Source organism: Acomys russatus, chromosome 10 (genome assembly GCF_903995435.1).
Source record: "Acomys russatus chromosome 10, mAcoRus1.1, whole genome shotgun sequence".
Classification (NCBI taxonomy): Eukaryota; Metazoa; Chordata; class Mammalia; order Rodentia; family Muridae; genus Acomys; species Acomys russatus.
This window is the reverse complement of record NC_067146.1, coordinates 13775910-13794665: the sequence shown is the minus strand read 5'-3', so window position 1 is coordinate 13794665 and position 18756 is coordinate 13775910. Positions and strand designations below refer to the sequence as shown.

Here is an 18756-nt window from a genome sequence, read left to right as displayed (position 1 = left end):
CAGCATGAGCCCATTTTTAGCTCTTGCCCAGGAAGGGCAGTCCATGACACAGTACTTTAATTAAATTTGCCTCCCTCCATGGCCCACATATTTGAAGAGGTTTGGGGGGAATGGATCTGGCTGAGGAAAATTACCCTGCCTATCTGGCGCTGCCCCAGAGCTGAGCCACAGTACCATAAAGGGTCTTGCCATCCTGAATACAGCCCAGGGCATCTGTCTGCACCGCAGGCTCTCTGACCAGGCTGCCTGCTGACACATCTGGCAAAGCAGCCTGTGGAAGCAGTCCGACTCCATCACAGGCAAGCCAATAGGGGCCGAAATGAGGGGGACCCCCTGCCCCCCTGGTCAAGACTGGCTGGCAGTGGTTTCCACACTAGCTGGAGCCACATTAGCTCTCACCAGACTTCAGTCTGTTAAAACAAAGATGAGCTCACACACCCTCACAGTCTCTACAGCTTCAGTGATAGCTGTGGCCCTAACTGCAGACCACATACATCCAAGTGCATCTGCCCTGGATATGACTGATTTAGGGACCTGAAAAGGTTCCTTAAAGAGTCTCAAAAAAAACTTACTCCCCTTTCATAACTCAGGTACTCATCTGCTTTTACCCACTGTGCTGCCTGCAGTAACACCTCACCCCTCAAAAACCTGCCTGTACCTCCTAACCGATGAGCCAGTGCTTTCCTCACCTGAGATTCACCAGCTTGTAACGAAGTATATATAGTCTTTCCTAGGCCATCTCCCTTGGTCCATTGATCCGACCGCCACAGGGAGCCCTTCTGCCTATCACCTTCTTATCTCCACTTTGGGGGGGTGTGGGGGGCAGAGAGGCAGGTTGCTTCTAGTCAGCTGTACCAAGCCTTCCAGAGAAGAACCTTCTCTCTGCTCATCTTCCCAGCTCAGTACCAAGAACACTTCCTCCTTGCTGGCTGATCTTGCCTGCACAATGATAGCAGCTCCTCCGAGAGAAAGAGAATTCTCTGGCACAGTTTGTCTCAACACCAGCATAACACATGCTGTTGCTTAAGAGTGGGAATCACTAGAGTCAGGCCATTATTGAAGGGGACCGATCTCTAGGGGAACCAAGAGAAATTACCACTCCCTAATAGATGGAAAGTAATTTGCTCGAAGCCCCGCCCTCCTCTTTATCTCTCTGCATTCGCCACCTCCCCTCTCTTCTCAGCTTTGAAGTTGAAAAGAGAAGCAACCCCAGCCCATCCAAGACAGCAAATGTCTGCTAAATTAACTTGGTCAGGAGAGAGCCTTTGCTGAAAGTTCTGTTCTTTTAGAATGCTTCTCCTGGGGCTCCATGAGAAGCCACCATGAAGGAGGCACATTGTGATTAAATATATGTGATAAAATTATAGCTAGGGCCACTCTGCTTCCCCAGATAGGACTGTTGGCCCCAGTGGTTCAGAGTAGGTCCCTCAAGTCAGCAAAGGCCAGGGAGGGAGAAGCAGAACAGTCGATAGTTTGTGACTTTGACAAGCCTCTAATATGATTTAGCCTTCCTGGGCTAGAGAGATGGCTCAGCCATTAAAGACTAGGCTCACAACCAAAAATGATCTAGCCTTCCCTATACAGAGGCAGGTGTTGTCTTACTTCCCTCCCTCAGTTCAGAGAGAAGGGGAAGAGTACTTGGGCAACAAAGGCTGCTTTTGATCATCTGTTTTGTACTGCCACCAAACCCACATGCCCTGGAACACTTAGAGCTGTAAAGGAAGCAGAGTTGCCTGGTTTCTCAACTCTTAATTGGATGAAATCTTGAGTGAATACCATTAGTTTCAGCATTAAGCATAAGTCAGAACTGGATGGAAAGTCCTTCTCCCCCTACAAAGGAACTACTAGAGACTGCACAGAATTGCAAATGCCAACGGTCACTAGTTACTTTCCACACGTGGCACCCCCTGGAGTCAAACATGATGGTGACCCTGCTGGATTACACTATTACTAGCAAATCACATTCTCATCGTCTTCATATATTAACTGGGGTAGTTCAACAGAATTCTCTAGTGCATTTACAGGGCTCTGTTGACTGTGTTCCCATCCCTGACATTACAAAGCATAATAAGTCCATGCTGTCTCCATGCCATTGTCACCCCACCATGATTCCAACTGGAGCTGATATATACCTGAACGAGGAGGAAGAAGAGAGATAAAGAAAGGGAATGCTATATGCTGACACAGTAGAATTAAATACAGATTTGTAATGGGCCAACACTTTAGTCTTGTTATAGTCATATTTCCCGATAGCTTCAGAGACTGTCCGACATGCATACTCCAGATGTAGATGTTTTGAGAGACCTCAGTTGTGCCCTGACTTTGTCCTTGTTTTTAATAGGAGGAAATTGTCTCCCTTTCCCTGGCCCCTCTAGCAGTCTCTTCCTTATGTTTTTCTTTTCCTCCTTCCTTTCATACTCCAGGTTTCCCTCTCCTCAACCTTAGAGAGAAACTGGAAGAATATGCTGTCATGTCAGAAGGAAGCCATTGTCGGTTCACACAGGCAGACACTAATAGGATAAAGTATTATCCGACTTCCTTTAAGTCCAGAAATTAAGTCTTCTTGGAATGGTAATAGATTATCACTTGTAACCAGTGTGGCTGCCAGGCTGCAGGAGCAGGCTGCTGTTGTCTGAAGCCTCCACTCTACCTATGAGCTCTTATGAGGGCTGCAGTGAGTGTTCCTCCAGTTAAGACCAAAGGCTGACAGAGACTGCCTATGTGGAGAATTCTCTGTAACTCATTCAATTTACCCATGGGGGAGGAGAGGGTCCCTGAGTTTGAGCAGCTGTCTGAATGGTATTAATGAACCCAGATGAGTGGCTAGATAAGGGAAGAAATCCAGACCTTGAAGACTGGGAAGAAGTAGCCTGAGGCCAGAAAACCAAACTTTGCCCAAGGAACGGTGTGTGAAAGCCTTTCTCCTTCTCCTTTTCTGACTCACTGAGCAGGTCGAGTGACTTATCTAATGACTAAAATACCACCAGCTCAGAGACAGGGAAAACCAGAGTTGAGACCTTAAAGGAACTGTAAGAGCTAGCATTTTAAGAAGCTGCCTTGGAGAGGCAATAGCATGCACATATTAGAGGTAAGAAAGAGCCATCATTCTCGCATGGAAGGATCATTCAGGGTTCCTGAAGCTCTGTCATGGAGATGCGTAGACTCCAATGGAGATTATGAAAGAAAAGCTGATGTCGTAATGAAGGGTGTCTTTATTAGTAGGTATATAAGGTAGGTGGCCACTAAAGAAACAAACAGATCAAGGACTGTTCTGTTAACGATGTGACCATTAATAACAATAACTGGGGACATAGAATGAGTGAGCTCGAAAGGCTGAGTCTTACTGTGTGGTCCAGCAGCCCTCACACCTGGTGCTAGCGAGTGGCCTCTCATCTCCGTGCTTCCCAGACAGAGGTTCCAGATTCTCTGAAATGTTGTTGCCGTCTTAAGTGCTAACTTGCTTTGACAAGACAGCTCCTCCAGGATCTCCCCACAGGGTAGGCCTACTCTGACTCACTACAAGTCTTTATATGCAGTGAACTCAGTAATCATAATTTCTGTAATACCTTCCCTTGTGGATAAATACTAAACTGTGCCCTCTACTTCTCCTTTGGTGACTGCCTGTACCTTAATAGAAATGAGGGGATAGGCTCACAGCAGACCCAAGGAAGCTGTCAGAGTCCAGGCTAAGATACCACCTGAAGACTGGCTTGCTTTCCCAACAGTGGACAGCCTGTAGGAGAGGGATCAGGACTATTGTGGGAAGATATGGTTTGGCCCAAGTCCTGGGCAGCAAAGTTGGCATGTTCCAGAGGACAGAACCTATGATCATCCTGAAGTCTAATTCTAGATTTTCATTAGGAAAGCAACTGCATTGGCCTTTACGCTCCCTTGGAAGACTAGCTGACTTCCCTGCTTTTCATCTCCTCGGCTTCATGACATCAGCGTCACTACCTGTCCTCTGCCATCCAGGGTCCAACCAGCATCTTGCTTACTAAGTTAATTTTTAAAAAAATCTCCCTGGCTTTCCTTCTTAAGTACATTGCAGACCCTTGCCTGTGTGTTCTCCACATGGCTTCATTTCTCTCTCCCTTGCTAAAATCACGGTGCTGGCTGCCTCTCTCCAAGAGGCCAGCAGCTCTCTCTGTGCCAAGAGCCTTCTCCATCTCCGTGTTTCCTCCTTCACCTCCAGACCTGCTGAGGCTTTACAACAAGGGAGTGTTTTTACCACGGACCTGGATAACAGTGGTTCCGTAGACCCCTGATGGAGAACCCAGACAGATGAAGAGTCCATACGGTGCTCACCATCTTGTTAAACACCATGGCTCTCCAGGTAGAAATGTCCTGGCCTGGCCCTCGGTCTTTATATCACCATTAGCAGAACCACCTTCATAAAGAATTAATCCATTCCTAGACGAAGACAGTGTTGTGGGCCAGCTGCAGAGTCAGTTAGGTACAAAACAAAATACAACCATCTTCTCCTTCATGTTTGTTCTCATAGGTAGCATTGTCCTCCCAACTCCTACAAAACCTTTTTTTTCTCTCTGGACTAGTGAGAGTAGACGTCAGGTTCATCAAATAAAGTACCTACTATAGAGCATCAGCCACCACAGAGTGTGAGGTCAGTGTACCAACATCTACAGCAGCCTATAAGGTAGTAGTGAGGTAGTAATTCACATTGTCTTCATTTTACAGATGTAAACACTAAGTACTTGGTAAGTCACAAAACTGGGAAATGATGGAGCCGGAATTCAGCCCAGGACACTGGCTCCATAGTCTCTTTGCAAAGTGTGTGTGTGTGTGTGTGTGTGTGTGTGTGTACACAAGGTGGGGTAACGATACTGACCTACTTTTCTATCTCCTGAAATATGCTCAAGATGTAATTTACTTATTTTAATTTAAAAAGAAGATGGAAACAATCCAGTACCCAAGCCATTCTTCCCCCTGCAAAGGAAGGGTGCTTTCTGTGTGGATGGAGACCAAAGACAGTCGCCCTGAGCCAAAAGCTGTCTTGCAGTTTAGCTGAGACAGGCTTTAGAAATGGCATGAACAGCGCCTGCATTAGGTGATGGCATGGTGTGCTAAGTGCCAGTAGAGGAGATAAAATCAGACATATGTTCAGATGTAAGTGTTCTCTCTACTTTCTCTCCTCCAATTCTAAGCCCTTGCTGCTCTGGTGTGCTGAAAACGGTAGACCCTAAATTCTGAGTTCTACCCTCTTGAGGTAGAAAGCCTGGAGTAAGACAGACCCACCTTGCTCTCTTGCATCTAGTCATCGGCCAGAGAGGGAAGTCAAAGGCAGTCGACTCTGGCTTTTTTTCCTGCCAACAGTAGGAATTGTCTTGCAGGAGGGACTCTGCATGTTGTTCCACCCAGCAAGTTGCTGGCCCCAGTACATGTTAAATAGCCATGGTAAAGCTAATGTCTCTAAGCCTTAGAGACTAGCCTGCCTGCCTCCATTGATAATAGAGTACAGCATTACACCAAAGGGTAGTGAGAAGTCCTGCAGTAGATTTAGAAATGGTGACCACAGTGTGGCATTTAAAGAACTAAATGGTTCAGCAGGTAAAGGCTCTCATTGCTAAGCCTAATGACCTGAATGAGCTCTGGCCTTATCACATGTGAGGAAGGGAAGAAGCAACTCCCACAAACTGTCCTCTGAAAGCCACACATGCCCCCGCCCCCACTAAATAAACAGATGTGAACATTTTAAGAGAGCTAAGACTAGGTAAGTATGCACAGTAGGTGAGAAGAACTGTGGTCCTCTTCTCCCATCCCAGTCTTATTATTGTTGGGCCAAGTAGGCAGGCCCCACTCCCTATGGACACTGTCTATAATAGGAGCGTTAAGACCTTGTCAGTCATCTACTTTTGCAAAGCTTTCCAGTCTAGGTTGCGAGGAAGCCAAGTCATCTTTCTCCTGTAGCTGTCACCCTCTGTGGGACTCTGCAGTCTCTGTCTGCCATTGGGCTAAGAATCCATAATCTGGATGTGCACTCCTGAGACACCAACCTCTTATGCACCTACAGAGTGGGGCTCCTGAGGTCAGAATTGTGGTCAGGCCTTACATGGTGGCCGAGGTCATTGGGATGGAAAATGAATAGCTTTTTGTGGGAGAAGAGAACACAGAAGTATCCGTAGGAAGTCCCATTTTAGTTGCCTATTAGCATGGGGAAAAAAACACATTTGTCTTGGGAGTCAGGAGACCCAGGTTTTAGTCTCACTCTTCCACTGTCAGTGTGACCTTGGAGGTGTCTTTCCAGTTCTGTGGCACTCAGTTTCCTTGACCAGAAAAAAATTTTTTCAATTAGGCTAAGTGATTTTCATGACCTTAATTCTATAATGAAAATTCTGTAATCCCATATACTCAGCCACAGTCTTTGCTCTAATGTGTTGCTATAACTACCCCTGAAGAGCTACCAGCCCACGTCCCATTCCCAGGTAACCAGCCTTACAGCTTGGCCAGGCTTGAGAGTGAGTCACTAACGCAGCCTTCCCTGTGCTCATGGGGCTCTTCTGAAAACTGTCCCAAGCTCCTGCTTAGGCAGGATCTACCACCAGCTGTATGGCAAAAGAGCGCTACCTCTCTACCTGCCCAGAACAGTGCCAGGCCAGAGGATAAGCCCACCCTCGCCCTTCAGTTTCCAAGACCGGAATCTGCTCATCCCTAGGACGAAGGCGTTCATCCCTACCCAGCATTCCTCCCGTTTCTCTGCCTCTGCCGTCAGACCTTCGTTTAGCCCGAGACCCTTGGTCATCGCAGCTACTGCATCATTTCTGACTTCCCAGACAGCAGCCAAAAGAGAGGATGTTAGGAAACTGGAAATCGGCACCCCACCTTGTGGTGCTGAGGCAGCAACTTCGTCCCCTCTTACCTCAGAGTGTATACCCAGGAAGCTGTTCCCAACAGCCTGAGTTGTGTCCTGTGGCTTTAGGAAACAATCATTTCTTGGATTTTCTTCAGATCCTAGCCAAGTCCCACCCTTTGCACTGCTGCAGTTCTCTTTCTTTATTAGGGGTAGAGTTGTAAACGAATGACAGAAAGAACCAGCCACGGTCGCCTGCATTGTAAGTGCACACCAGCACGTATGTGCGGCCATAGGCACTGATAGCCAGAAATGATCTGTTTGCCTAGGAAGATTCAAAACTGGTCATTTCTTAGCCGACTGCTGCAAAGTGCTGCCTGCCTCTTCCCCGTCTCAGTGCCAGATAGATCACACCCACTCAGTCCCCATTCCCCGCATCAGTATGGATATGTGCAGAAGAAACCTCAGGCCCTTGTTCACGGAACCTCCCTGGAAGTCATTGCTCTGTGAACCTCAAGAGCCAGGCCCCCCATCTCCTCCAAAGCACATCTGACTATTCAGCACTCGGGGAAGCAACACTGCCTGTGGGAATTTGCAGCCAAACTCCATTACTGCAGCCCTCTTAAATCCAAGCCTCCCAGGGTCCTTGGGTTGAGCTGGTACTGCCTGACCATAGGGTTCTGCTGAGGCAGCGGTTCACTTCTGGCCAGGTCCCAGGAGCTGAGGCTGACCCATTTCCCCTGCCTTCCCAGGGCGTGGGGAATTTGGTCATATCCCCAACAAAGCCAGGGACTAACACACTTAGCTTGAGGAAGATGCACTGGAGTTGGGCTGCATTTATTTAAACTAAAGAAAGGTGGTTGACAGCTTTCAGCATTTTCCCACACTTAAAAGAAAATTAACATTGTCTCCCTCCCCGTGTTGAGCCTCTTCCTTCCCCCCTCCCCCTTTATGTAAATATAAATGACTGTATAGGTTTAGGGTCTTATTCAATTTAACCCTTTGGGGACAGTGAATTAAAAATTGAACAATATTTATTAAAATACAAAAATACACTTTTCTCACATTACAATCAGTGTTCTTTTGTTGGCATTCCCCCCACCCATGCCACCCCCTTTCAAATCTGAACCCTTTATTTCATCTTAAAGCTAAAATAATAACTGAAAGTTACATCATTAAATGGACCAGAACAACAGATCTTGCCCCTGCTCATAACTCTACTGGAGGTAGGCCTAGGGGAGGGAAGCTTCCCTCCAGGGGCCTCACTCCACAGGACTCCGTGTGTGTGCCCCATTGTCACTTTTGCTGTACCTGTGCATTTCACATGCACCCCCACCCAACCCCAGAAACATCCTGGTTGTCAAAGGCTCCTTTAAATGGAGCCTGTGTCCTTTTTTAGCTCTCCTTTTTCCTCTGTACTCATGTTCTGCTCCCACTGTATCACCACAACCAGTTGGCATCAGCTGCAATAATCCCTAATGAATCAGCATTTAGAATAGTCAGCAAATCCCAAGCAGGAGAAAAGCTTCCACTCCCCCAAGTCCCCCACTCCCAGCCTCTCCTCCTTTTTCACCTTAAACAAACAAGATCGTTTTTTGAAAAATCATAAAATGTCATCATTGTCTACAATCATTTGTCAGATACCCGGAACAACAGGTGGACACAGCACAATGCTAATTTATGGCCTCCTGTGAATCATCCCTCTACTGCTCTGCTTCCTCCTTCCCCAGGGCCGCACCCCCTTCAGGCCGCCTCCTCCTCCCGGGAAACCCTGAATAGACACACGCCTTGCAGAGTGGGTTATGCCCAACTGCAGGAATCTGGTGCAATGTGAAAGCATCTGACTGAGAGCTACGCCAGCTCCCTTCCTTCTTAGCTGTCCTGAAGCACTGACAGGGGAGGGCTTGGGCACATGGACAAAGAAACAGCCCCTTTAGGATTCATTTGAACTCTGGTGGGTTTCCAACTTTAAATATATTTACAGATCTATCTTCCTCTTTGCCTCTGAAGGAAAAAATAATAATTATTGCCTCTCAACATTTTGGCATAGTACAAATTTGTGATGTTCTTTTAAATTATTTTAATAAGATAGATCTGTAAAGACAGCTCTCAGCGTAAGAACGATGTCTGTAGAAAATGGTCTTCCTTCCTCCTGTGAGCATCTTCTGAAAACCCTTCCTGCCCAGCAGCCCACACCTTCCTCTTTCGGGGTGTCGGTTGGTTGAGCTTGTCTTAGCTTAGCAGTTCCCACCTTACACCAGATGACTTGAGGCTCCTACCCACAACATTGCCAAGATCCCTCCCCTCCCCCTTTAAATAGAACTTACAAGTTAGAAAATAGTTTTGTTTTGATTTTTTTTGTTTTTAAATTTTAATATAATCTTTTTTTAACCAGCCCATAGATTTAATATATAAGCATATACAAGAAAAAGTCTCTCCCCACTCTGTACAAAAGTTGCTCTTTTTTGTGCATTCTATTGCATTTTATAAGTTTTTTTTTTTTTTTTTTGAGGGAGGGGGAGTCATATTTGAGTTTCCTGTACCTTGTCCTTGGTATGGGTCTGAATTATATAAGGTTCAGAGATAGTGGTGACTGTGGGGTGCAGAGAGTTCCCCAGGCTGTTTTCTGTCCAGTGGGCCCCGTGTGCTGGTTTGTAGGTGTTGTAGTTAATATGGTCATGTATTGTGGGCAACACTACTGCCCCCTCACCTGATACACCGGATGGAGCTGCTGTTGCTGCCGCAGGTGCTGCTGGGATGTCTTCATCCACCTGGATAATCTCGACTGTCCTGGCAGCTGTGACTGTACTCCGCTGCTGGTGCCGCTTGCGAAGTTTATAGAAGACAATCAACATGGCAGCAGCCAGGAGAGTCACTGCCACAAAGCAGCCGATGATGATCTTGGTGGTCTTCATGACTTCATCCAGGCTGGTCTGCATCTTGTCAGTGGTGTCTGTTGAGGGTACTGGCACCTGCTTGGGCACACGGGTGGTCTGAATGAGCACCGTGGTAGAGGTGGTATATGCCGGCTGGTAACCAGTGGATGTGGTGGGAACAGGCTTGTACTTCCGTGTCATGTCCTCGGGCGCAATCTCTGTGGTCTCCACTGTCACTGTGGTGAAGAAGCTGAAGTTGGGGGTGTTGAGCTCGGCCGAGCTCACATTGAGGTAGGCCGAGGCATTGGAGTTGCCGGCCACGTTGGTCACCATGCATGTGTATACTCCAGTGTCTATGAGCAGCACACGAGAAAAGTTCAAGGTGCCATCATTAAGAACAGAGATCCGTGGGTGCCGGGAGGCGTGGCTGAGCACTGTCCCATTGGGCAGCAACCACTTCACAGAGGACATGGGGGGAGTCCGACACTTAAGTTCTGCCATCCGATCCTCAGAAATATTGAGGTCCCGGGGTGCATCCATGATGAAGGGGGCAGAGCACTGAAAGGAGGCCTGGTCCACCTCCACCAGGTAGCGGCCTCGCATGTGCATGGGAGCGTGACAGCGGCCACAGCAGGTGGAATTGGTGGGTATGTACTCCCGAAGCCACCAGGCTAGCCACAGAATATCACAGTCGCAGTTCCAGGGGTTGTGGTGTAGATGCAGCTCCACTAGGTACCTCAGGGGAGTGAAGAGGTCATGGGGCAAAGAGGAGAGGTTGTTGTGGGCCAAGTTGAGTTCCACAAGGGAAGCCAGCCCGTCAAAAGCATTCCGCTCGATCAAGCTGACCTGTGAGTTCATCACCCACAGTTTTTTGAGGGAGCTCAGGCCATGGAAGGACCCAGGCCTGATCTGGGGGAAGTGGTTCCCGGACATCTCCAGCTCCTCCAGCCCCACCAGGGGTGTGAGGTTCGGCATCTCTTTAATGTTGCACATGCCCAAGTTCAGGTACTTGAGATTGAACAGCCCCTCGAAAGCCCCCTCCGAGATATACTCCAGCTTCTTGAGCTCCCCCAGGTCCAGCCGCATCAGGGAGGGCACCCGGTTGAAGGCGTAAGAGGGGATGCTCTCAATGGGGTTGTTGCGAAGCCAGAGCTCCCGCAGTTTGGACAGGTACTCAAAGGCCCCGCTGGGGATGACAGTCAGCCAGTTGTCAAACAGTTCCAGGGTGTTGAGACTGGCGAGGCCGTTGAAGGCCCCCACCTCTATCTGCCTGATGGAGTTCCTGCCCAGTTGCAGGACCTCCAGGTGGTGGAGATGCCTGAAGGTGTCGGCCTGAATCATCTGGATGTTGTTTTCCATGAGGTTGAGATACCGGGTGTTGGAAGGAATACCCTGCGGGACCTCAGAAAGTCCCCGGCGGGTGCACACCACCTTGCTGAACTGGTTACTGCAGGAACAGACGGAGGGGCAGTTCTGGGGCCCGGCTGAAGCGGCAGCAGCGATGGCTGCACACAGAATCCACACTTGCGCCGTGAGGTAGACGACGGGAAGCAGGACGGCATTCCAGGTGTGGTGCACAGTTACCTGCCACAAGAGCTTCATGGTGTGGCACGTTCATAATTCACCATCGCCTGGGATTTTGGCTTGGAAAAGAGAACCAGCCTTACCCCGGCTTAAGTGAGCTAGGAGCTCCTCTTTCCATCTGGAGAAGGAGGTGGGGAGGGGGCGATTAGAGACGAGCAGATGAGCGGCCCCTCATCCACCAGCCCACCCTCCAGGCCAGCCCATAGACAGCTAAGACTCTCCCATCCCCACCCAGTTCGCTGTCACCTACCTCGGAGGGAAAGCAGGAAAGAATTAGCACTATGTCCTTAAGCTTTCTCCACGGGAGCCGGGCACGTCGTTCCCATTCTGACTTTAGTTTTAATTAACAAAGGGGGAAGTAGTGGGGGCAGGGAGGGCAGAGGGGAGGGGAGGGGTAGGGGAGACAAAATGGCTTCTAGTAAATCCGGAGCCGGCGAAGCCGCGGAGTTGAGGCGCGCCAGGGAGAGCCAAGGCCCGGCGGGCTATGCAGGTGCATGCCCCCCCGAGAGCCCGAGGAGCGGCGCCACCAGCGCTTCCCTGCTTTGTCCTTGGACCCTGGCACCAGCCTGCTCCAGCCGCGGGGGAAGGCGCTTCATCGCCAAAGTGTGTCTCCGGCGCCCCCAGCCCTCTCCCTGGGCCGCCACCGGGGATGGGGGTGCGGGGGCGCCCCGAAGCCGCCCAGGCCGCGCTCGCTAGCTGCTGCGCTGCTCCCCGCTCCGCTTTCCCGGCGTCGGCCGCTCCGAGCTGGCGGCAGCTGATTGCAGTCGTGAGCTCGCGGGGCTGCGAGAGTTAAGAGGTGTTCGCTGCGCCTTCGCCCTCCCCAGGCACACACCCCCTTTTCTCCTCGCCTGTTCTCAGAAGGGTTAAAAAAAAAAAAAAAGACAAAAACTGGGCTCAGTTCTCCAGTCCTGCCGTCTGCTGGCGCGAGGAGCGGTAATCCGACCGGCCCCAGAGGGGCAGTGGCGTGGACGCGGCTTCGGGACCGGGTCGGCGAGCGGAGGAGCGCGCAGCGCCCGCGGTCGCGCCCGCACCGCAGGCCCCTTCAGGGAGTCCGGGGGCGGGCGCGGGTCCGGCGGCGGCGGCCGCAGCCCCCGGCAGCGCGCAAGCGCCCGCCGCCGCCCGCCACTGCTGGGCTCCCGGCGCGCCGCCGGCCCCGGCTTTGTGCGAAGAGTGCGAGTTCGCCGCTGGGGCTCCCGGAGCCTTCAGCGGCGGAGCTGCCAGCAGGCTGCTGCAGCGGCCGGAGCGCTGGCAACGGCGGCGTGAGCAGTGGGGGTCGCGGCTGCGGGAAACGCTCCGGAGCCCGTGAACATGGTCCCCACTGGCTAGCGGCGGCGGCGGCGGCGGCAGCAGCGGGGCCCCTGCGCTCGGCTCCCACCGTCTCCTCCTCGCGCCGGGCTCGCGATGTTGCAGGCGGCAGCCACGCAGACTGCTCTCTCATCCTTTTGTCCTTCAGTCAGAACGTGAATGTACTGCTGACGCATACTGTTCTGGGGAGAAGATTAGCGTGATGCAGTGCTCTTATGTATTAACACCGCTCCCCCTCTGCCGCCTGCCTTCAAGGGGTTAACGCCGCGCCTTCCAGCGCGCGCTGGCCCGCGCCGCGCAGCCCCGAGTCGCGGAGGGCTGCCTGCCTTCCTCGCTACTTCCTTCCCTCCTTCCTTCCTTCCTCCCTTCCTCTTTGCTCCCCACCCCCCTCCCCCCTCCCCGGCAGCTTCCTCCCCGCCCCCTCCAGACGATCGGAGCGGCCCGGGCGAGCGAGTCGGAGTGAGCGTCAAGTGAGGGGCTGCGCGCTAGTCGCAGGCGTTCGCAGCTATTTTGGTCAGGTCTGAGCGAGCGGCTGGATGGCCGCTGATAGGCTGGAGCGGTGCGGGGCTGCAGCGGGGGACTGCGCGGCCCCCACCCGGGGCCACCCAGCACCCTCTGGCCCTGGAGTGCTGGGCTCAGGGGCCCGAGTGCGGCGGCCCTCGGTGGGGCTGCCGCAGTTGGCCGGCCTCCTGCTAGCGCCCGCGTCATCCGCACCCCCGCCGAATGCTGACGGGGTGCCTGGCCGCGCGGCCAGGAGTTTGGAGCTGCAGGATAGTGGGGACTCAGGGGCTGGCAGCCCAGTCGACGCAAGGACTGCGTTGAGTCAGAAGACCACGAGCTTCTTAAGATTCGCCGTACTCTATGCCGGTCCTTCCAGTCCCCTCCTTTGCACACTTTCTTACCGTCCGCCACCCGACCCCACTCCCGCCCCCGTAACTAGGGCTTTAAATGATAGTTTTCTTAATGAGGGCTGTGGGGGCGGGAAGCAAGGAGCTGGGGAAATGACAACCTGGCAAGGTTTAAGGTGAGCTCCCCAGAACTCATGGTGCAACCCATGGTTCATTCAAGGAGCTGCAGCCCTGCCGCCCTGTCGCCCCCTCTCCCTCCACTGTAGGCAGGGACCAGTAAGGTGCTTTATGCCTTCTAACCAACCCCTGGAGCTGCACCAACCTCTCTCTGGGACTCCCTGAGCACTGCATTAGCAGTGTGCTGGAAAGGGAATTTTGGACCCTCTTTGATAGGCTAATGAAAAAGCATAGGTCATCACTTGCCACCCCATTCCCTTCATAAAAGAACCTCTTTCTCAGCTAGGTGATGATGAAACAATCCATAGGTTAGCGCTATGTAGGTCCAGAGAATATGACATGAGCTTATCATCCCCTCTTCCAGTCGCACCCCTTGGAGACCCCTTACTGCTCTGTTATCTAACAAGCCTACTTGTTTAACTCCATTTTGTTCCCAGGTGGGCTGTTGCCTCAGAATGAGGAAGCCCAGGATGCCCCAACTTCCTGAACTTTACCACAGCCATAGTCTCGTTATTACCTGCTGCCCAAAAATCTGAACCTTTTTTAGTCCTGGAAAGTTCCAGTGTCGGCAACCTTCAAGTTTACATTTGCTGTCAAGGAAAGACAATCTTTTAAAGCCCTTTCTTTATGGTTCATTCATTTTATGAATGGACAAAATACATGTGTGTGAGTAGGGTCACATATAGTAAGTTGTAGCACCAAATCTTGAGCCCTCACAGGCCTCACAGAGATTGGTGTCAGAGGAATGCAGTCAGATTTTACCCACCCACTCACCAGTCCTTGTTAGGGTGTTTGTGTGCCTGCCCACCATACTAAGAACCTGTGTGTCTGTTCTGCTGAAATCTTTATTTGCCCCCGCTGTCTCCGTTTTCCACGTGAAGGCACTTCACTCAGGCAAACAACATCTTGCTTACCAACCTGCTGCCAGTTAGTGACCATCAGCTTTTCAAGCCAGTCTTGAGCTCATGAGACCAGTGATTTCATCACTAACAAAATATCCACTGTATCCAGTACATAGGCCAAGAGTGGCAGCAGGACTGGGGAGAGACTGAACATTCAGTGAAAGGTACGAGAAATCAGAAAGAGTGTGACAGGAGGGACTAAGAAAATAAGGGGGAGAGATTGAGATAAGTCACACCCTCACGCCAAGGCCTAACTCCATTTGGCTCTATAAAGGCTTTTCCCCTTCCCCCTCACCACCCCCCCCCATTCCCACGTGGAGACAGGGTTTTATTTTAAAGCCCAGGTTGGCCTTGAACTCATGGTAACCCTCTGGCTTCAGCCTGTCAGGTGCTGGAATTCTAGGCAGGAGCCTGCTTGTGTCTCCTTCTTTGCAGTCGTCATTAAAGACTATGTGTCAGCAAGATGCCACTGTGTCCTGGACCCAGGAGACAGGAGCCTGGATCACTGGGGATCTGTGGGGGAAAGCGTCTGTCCTTGACACAGCTGCCACAGAGCAGGGAGAGGGTTATCACCAGAGTCTAGGTGGCACGTGGGAGTCCAGTGCCTCTCCTTCCTTGGACACAAGAGGGGGCTCCACCTGAAGTGGTTTCCTGCCTGTGTAGGCAGACTCGGGGCCCCATCTGTTCAGCTGCAGACCCAGCAGATGACAGCTGCTGCCCCCACACTGTGAAGGTAGTTGGGATGGTGGGCTGAGCTGGATCAAACCACTACATGGGAATGAGTAAATGTGCCCGCTGTTGGTGAAGGCAATCATTCCCAAACCCAGTGGAGCACCTACGTGGGACTGCTTTGCCCTCTATGGGACAGCTAGGCCTCTAAAGTCCCTTGAACCTACAGAGTAGACTGAAGAAGGTGCTGTGGCACCTGCGGCACACAATCCTGACCTGAAGCGGTCCTGCAGCCTCTACTCTTGATAAACTGAGGTCTGTGCTGTTTTGCCCCACACAGCTGGTGGTTCTAGTTAGTGCCTGGATTTGGAGCGGTACCACCAAAAAATAAGAGAAGGCAACTTACACTTAAATGAGAAGGAACACTGGGCTGGGGACGTAGGCAGCTTCACAGGGAGTGCCCAAGGAATCTGAAGAGGCTGGGCGAGGCCTAGGTTGTCATCTCAGTTTTGAAGAATGGGCCTTGTACTGAGGTTAGGTTCTGATTGATTTTTCTGTCACTGATTTGACACAATGGATCATAAAATAAACCTTGATTTCTTCATTTATAAAATCAAGGAAATGGACTAGAACATTCTTTTCGATTCCCATGGTGCTTCCTCACTGCTTTTCAGACAGACAGCTTTGGGAAGCAGGCTGATCCTCTGGGATGGTAGCCCAGCCTTGGAGATGGGCTGTGGAGTTGAGAAGAGATGCTTCCTTCAGTTTAGTGTGGACACCCACAGGACTGCAGCAGCGCTGGTCACTAAGAGAGCTGGCAGAGCAGGGTTCTTACTCTTAAGGAACCCTTAAGAGAGCATCTTGGTTTGGCCTCTTGCTTTACTGACCATGAGGAAGCTCAGCCTTACCTAAAACCACATGACTACTTAATAGTGATTAGTGACTTACCTAAAATCACATGACTAGTTAATATCAAAGTCCGTCCCTTCTGAGCCCAGTCCTTCGATGCTGAAAAGTGGCTAATTGCCCTTTAAACCCTGGGCTTGGTGAGCAGATGTCTTATATTTTGCCACTTTGGGGATAAGGGTGTGTTTTGATAGTCCTGATATGCCATTCCAAAGGACTTGGGTCTCCAATAAGGACCGGTCATGTAGAGGGGCCCTGGACTGTCTATCCCACTCCCTACTTTGACAATACCTCTGTCCCTGAGGCATTATCCTAAGCAGCCACTAGATGTCCATGCTGCCTCATGGGGTCTGCCAGGAATAGCAGGGTACCATCTTGCTTTCAGTGAGCTTCTGGGTCCCTTCTGGAGAGGTAACAACAAGAACAGACTCAGTAAAGGCAAAGAAAAGAAAGGGATTTCAGAGACAGGAAGAAGGAAGGAAAAATAATAGGAAAATTACTCTCCAAAGAGACAAGGAAAGGTCTTGGCAGGTGAAGTTGTAATTATTTTAAAAATAATAAATGAATGTTCTGCGTAGGCATAGTCAGCCCTCCGTCCCAGAGCAATGAATGAGCACATGGAATCTCGTGTTTCTCACATGTCTGCCCGAGCACAAACAAACCTCTCGAGGACCACCTGGTCATGGAAGTTTCTGTTCCTTGTAAGAGGAGGTTCATTTAATTGCTTGTGATCTTGCCGTGAGGCTATGTTGTTACTGCCCACAATCATAAGTAAAATGGCTTCCCCTCCCCCCTTTGAGTGGATGGCTTGGGGCAGCACAGACGCTCCAAACGTTACCTGTTTTCCCTAGTGCCCCGGAATTCACTGTTGTTTTCTCTAAAATCTCTGCTCTTTCATAGAGAGTTGGGGAAAGTGTTAAAACTAAAGAAGGGGAAGTCAGGAAGTGGGCTAGGAGTGTAGCTTGGTGGTCGATGTCTAACATGGCATTCCCAGTGCCTTAGATTCAGTCCCCAGTGTGGACGGTGGCAGCAGCCACTGTCCAGAGCCTACCACGAGTGATTTTCTAAAACCTCAGCTGAAATAAGACAAGGTAGCTAATAACAGTTACAAAGAAGTGGGCTTATGGTGTAGCTCTGACAGACCTAGCATAAACAAAAGCTCTGGGCTCCCTCCCCAGCACTGCATTAGCCCAGTGTGATGGAGCACACCTATAACCCCAGCATTCAGGAGTTCAAGGTCATCCTCAGCTACATAGCAAGTGTGAGGCCAGCCTGGCATATATGAGGCCCTCTCTCCAGAAAAAGAAAGGGTGGGGGAGTGGGAGGGGGAGCTACAAGGAGCTATGCAGAATGCAAAGGCCACTTTTTCCACTGTAACTAGTTTCACCAGGGCTGGTGACTTCTTTGTGGGTAGGCTACTAAGCTGGAGTGAAGAGAAAAACCTTTTCCTTTCTTGAGAAAGGGAGCTTAGGTGCCATTCTTGTCACAATCACACATGTGGGCCAGCAATATAAAACACCCTCCCCCCTCTGCCCGCCCTTTGCAGGTGCACTGGCCCATCCAGGCCCCAGCGGTTTACCTTCTTTAATCACCTGTATGCAGCAATAATAACTTTAGTAACATTTCCTGGTTAACTTAGGCTGTTAACACATAGAGCTCTGTGAGCTGGAAACTATTAGATTTCTCCATTTTGCAGGTAGGCTTTAAAAGTTTTGTTACAGTTACAGAAGTAATGAGTGGCTGGTATAAAGCATTTCCACACAGTCAGTGACTTGAGCCAGCAAATTCTCTTGGAGATCTAGAAGCTCAAAGCTCATAGTCTAACAAGACTGTGCTCCTTCCAGAATCTTGACTGGCCCTGACTTCTGGAGGCACCCCTTGCCTTGCCAGTGCATCACTTCAGGCTGTGCTTCCAGGTCACACTGTCTCATTTTCCTCTCTTTCTCTGTGTAATTTAAAGAGACACTTATGGTTGGATTTAGGAGCCACTAGGTTAATCAAGTGCCTCTAGTACAAACTAGGTCATGAATCAGGGATCCACACCTACAAGTGCTTCACAGATGCACATGTGATGTATCTATTATGCATGTACCCAAGCTACATACGGTGTGTGTGTGCACACGCGCGTGCATGCATGTAGCAAGAGTTAGAGCACAGAGGTAACTATGAAGTTGTCTCTGGAATCACACACTTAGGCTTAAATTTTAGACATGCTTCTTATGAAGTATAAACTGTATTTGTGATTCTTTAAGCCTCATTCTTCATGTGTAAAGTGGTTAACTATCCCACCTTATTGGGTTACAGGCAAAATTTGCGATTTATAACTGGTCTCAGCAAATAGTGATAATAGCATCTATTGTTTGTTTGGGGTTTTTGCAAGGTTGGGGGGATTATTTGGTTTTTCAAGACTTAGTTTTTCTGTGTAGCCCTGGCTGTGCTGGACTCACTTTGTAAACCAGGATGGCCTCAAGCTCACAGAGATCTGCCTGTCTTTGCCTCTAGTGTATGCCACCGTGCCCAGCAGTTTTGTTTTGGTGTGGTGGATTTGGGTGTTTGTTTGTTTGTTTGTTGTTTTTAAATAGGGTTTCTCTGTACAGCTCTAACTGTCCTGGAACTCCTTCTGTAGATCTACCTGCATCTACCTCCCAGGTGTTAGGAGTAAAGGCATGTGTCGCTGCCGTCAC

The 18756-nt window shown here is 50.4% G+C and overlaps 2 protein-coding genes across 2 annotated transcripts in view; one reads left to right on the top strand and one right to left on the bottom strand.

The window, feature by feature from the left end:
* Window positions 1–18756, top strand: part of Snd1 (staphylococcal nuclease and tudor domain containing 1) — a 413057-nt gene that overhangs the window by 343483 nt on the left and 50818 nt on the right. The window lies entirely within an intron of this gene.
* Window positions 9304–12299, bottom strand: Lrrc4 (leucine rich repeat containing 4). Its single transcript, XM_051151839.1, has 2 exons — window positions 11516–12299; window positions 9304–11383 (listed from the first exon to the last, which is right to left on the bottom strand). The coding sequence occupies exon 2, from the start codon at window positions 11281–11283 to the stop codon at window positions 9328–9330; it is 1956 nt and encodes a 651-aa protein (XP_051007796.1). The 5' UTR covers window positions 11284–11383; window positions 11516–12299; the 3' UTR covers window positions 9304–9327.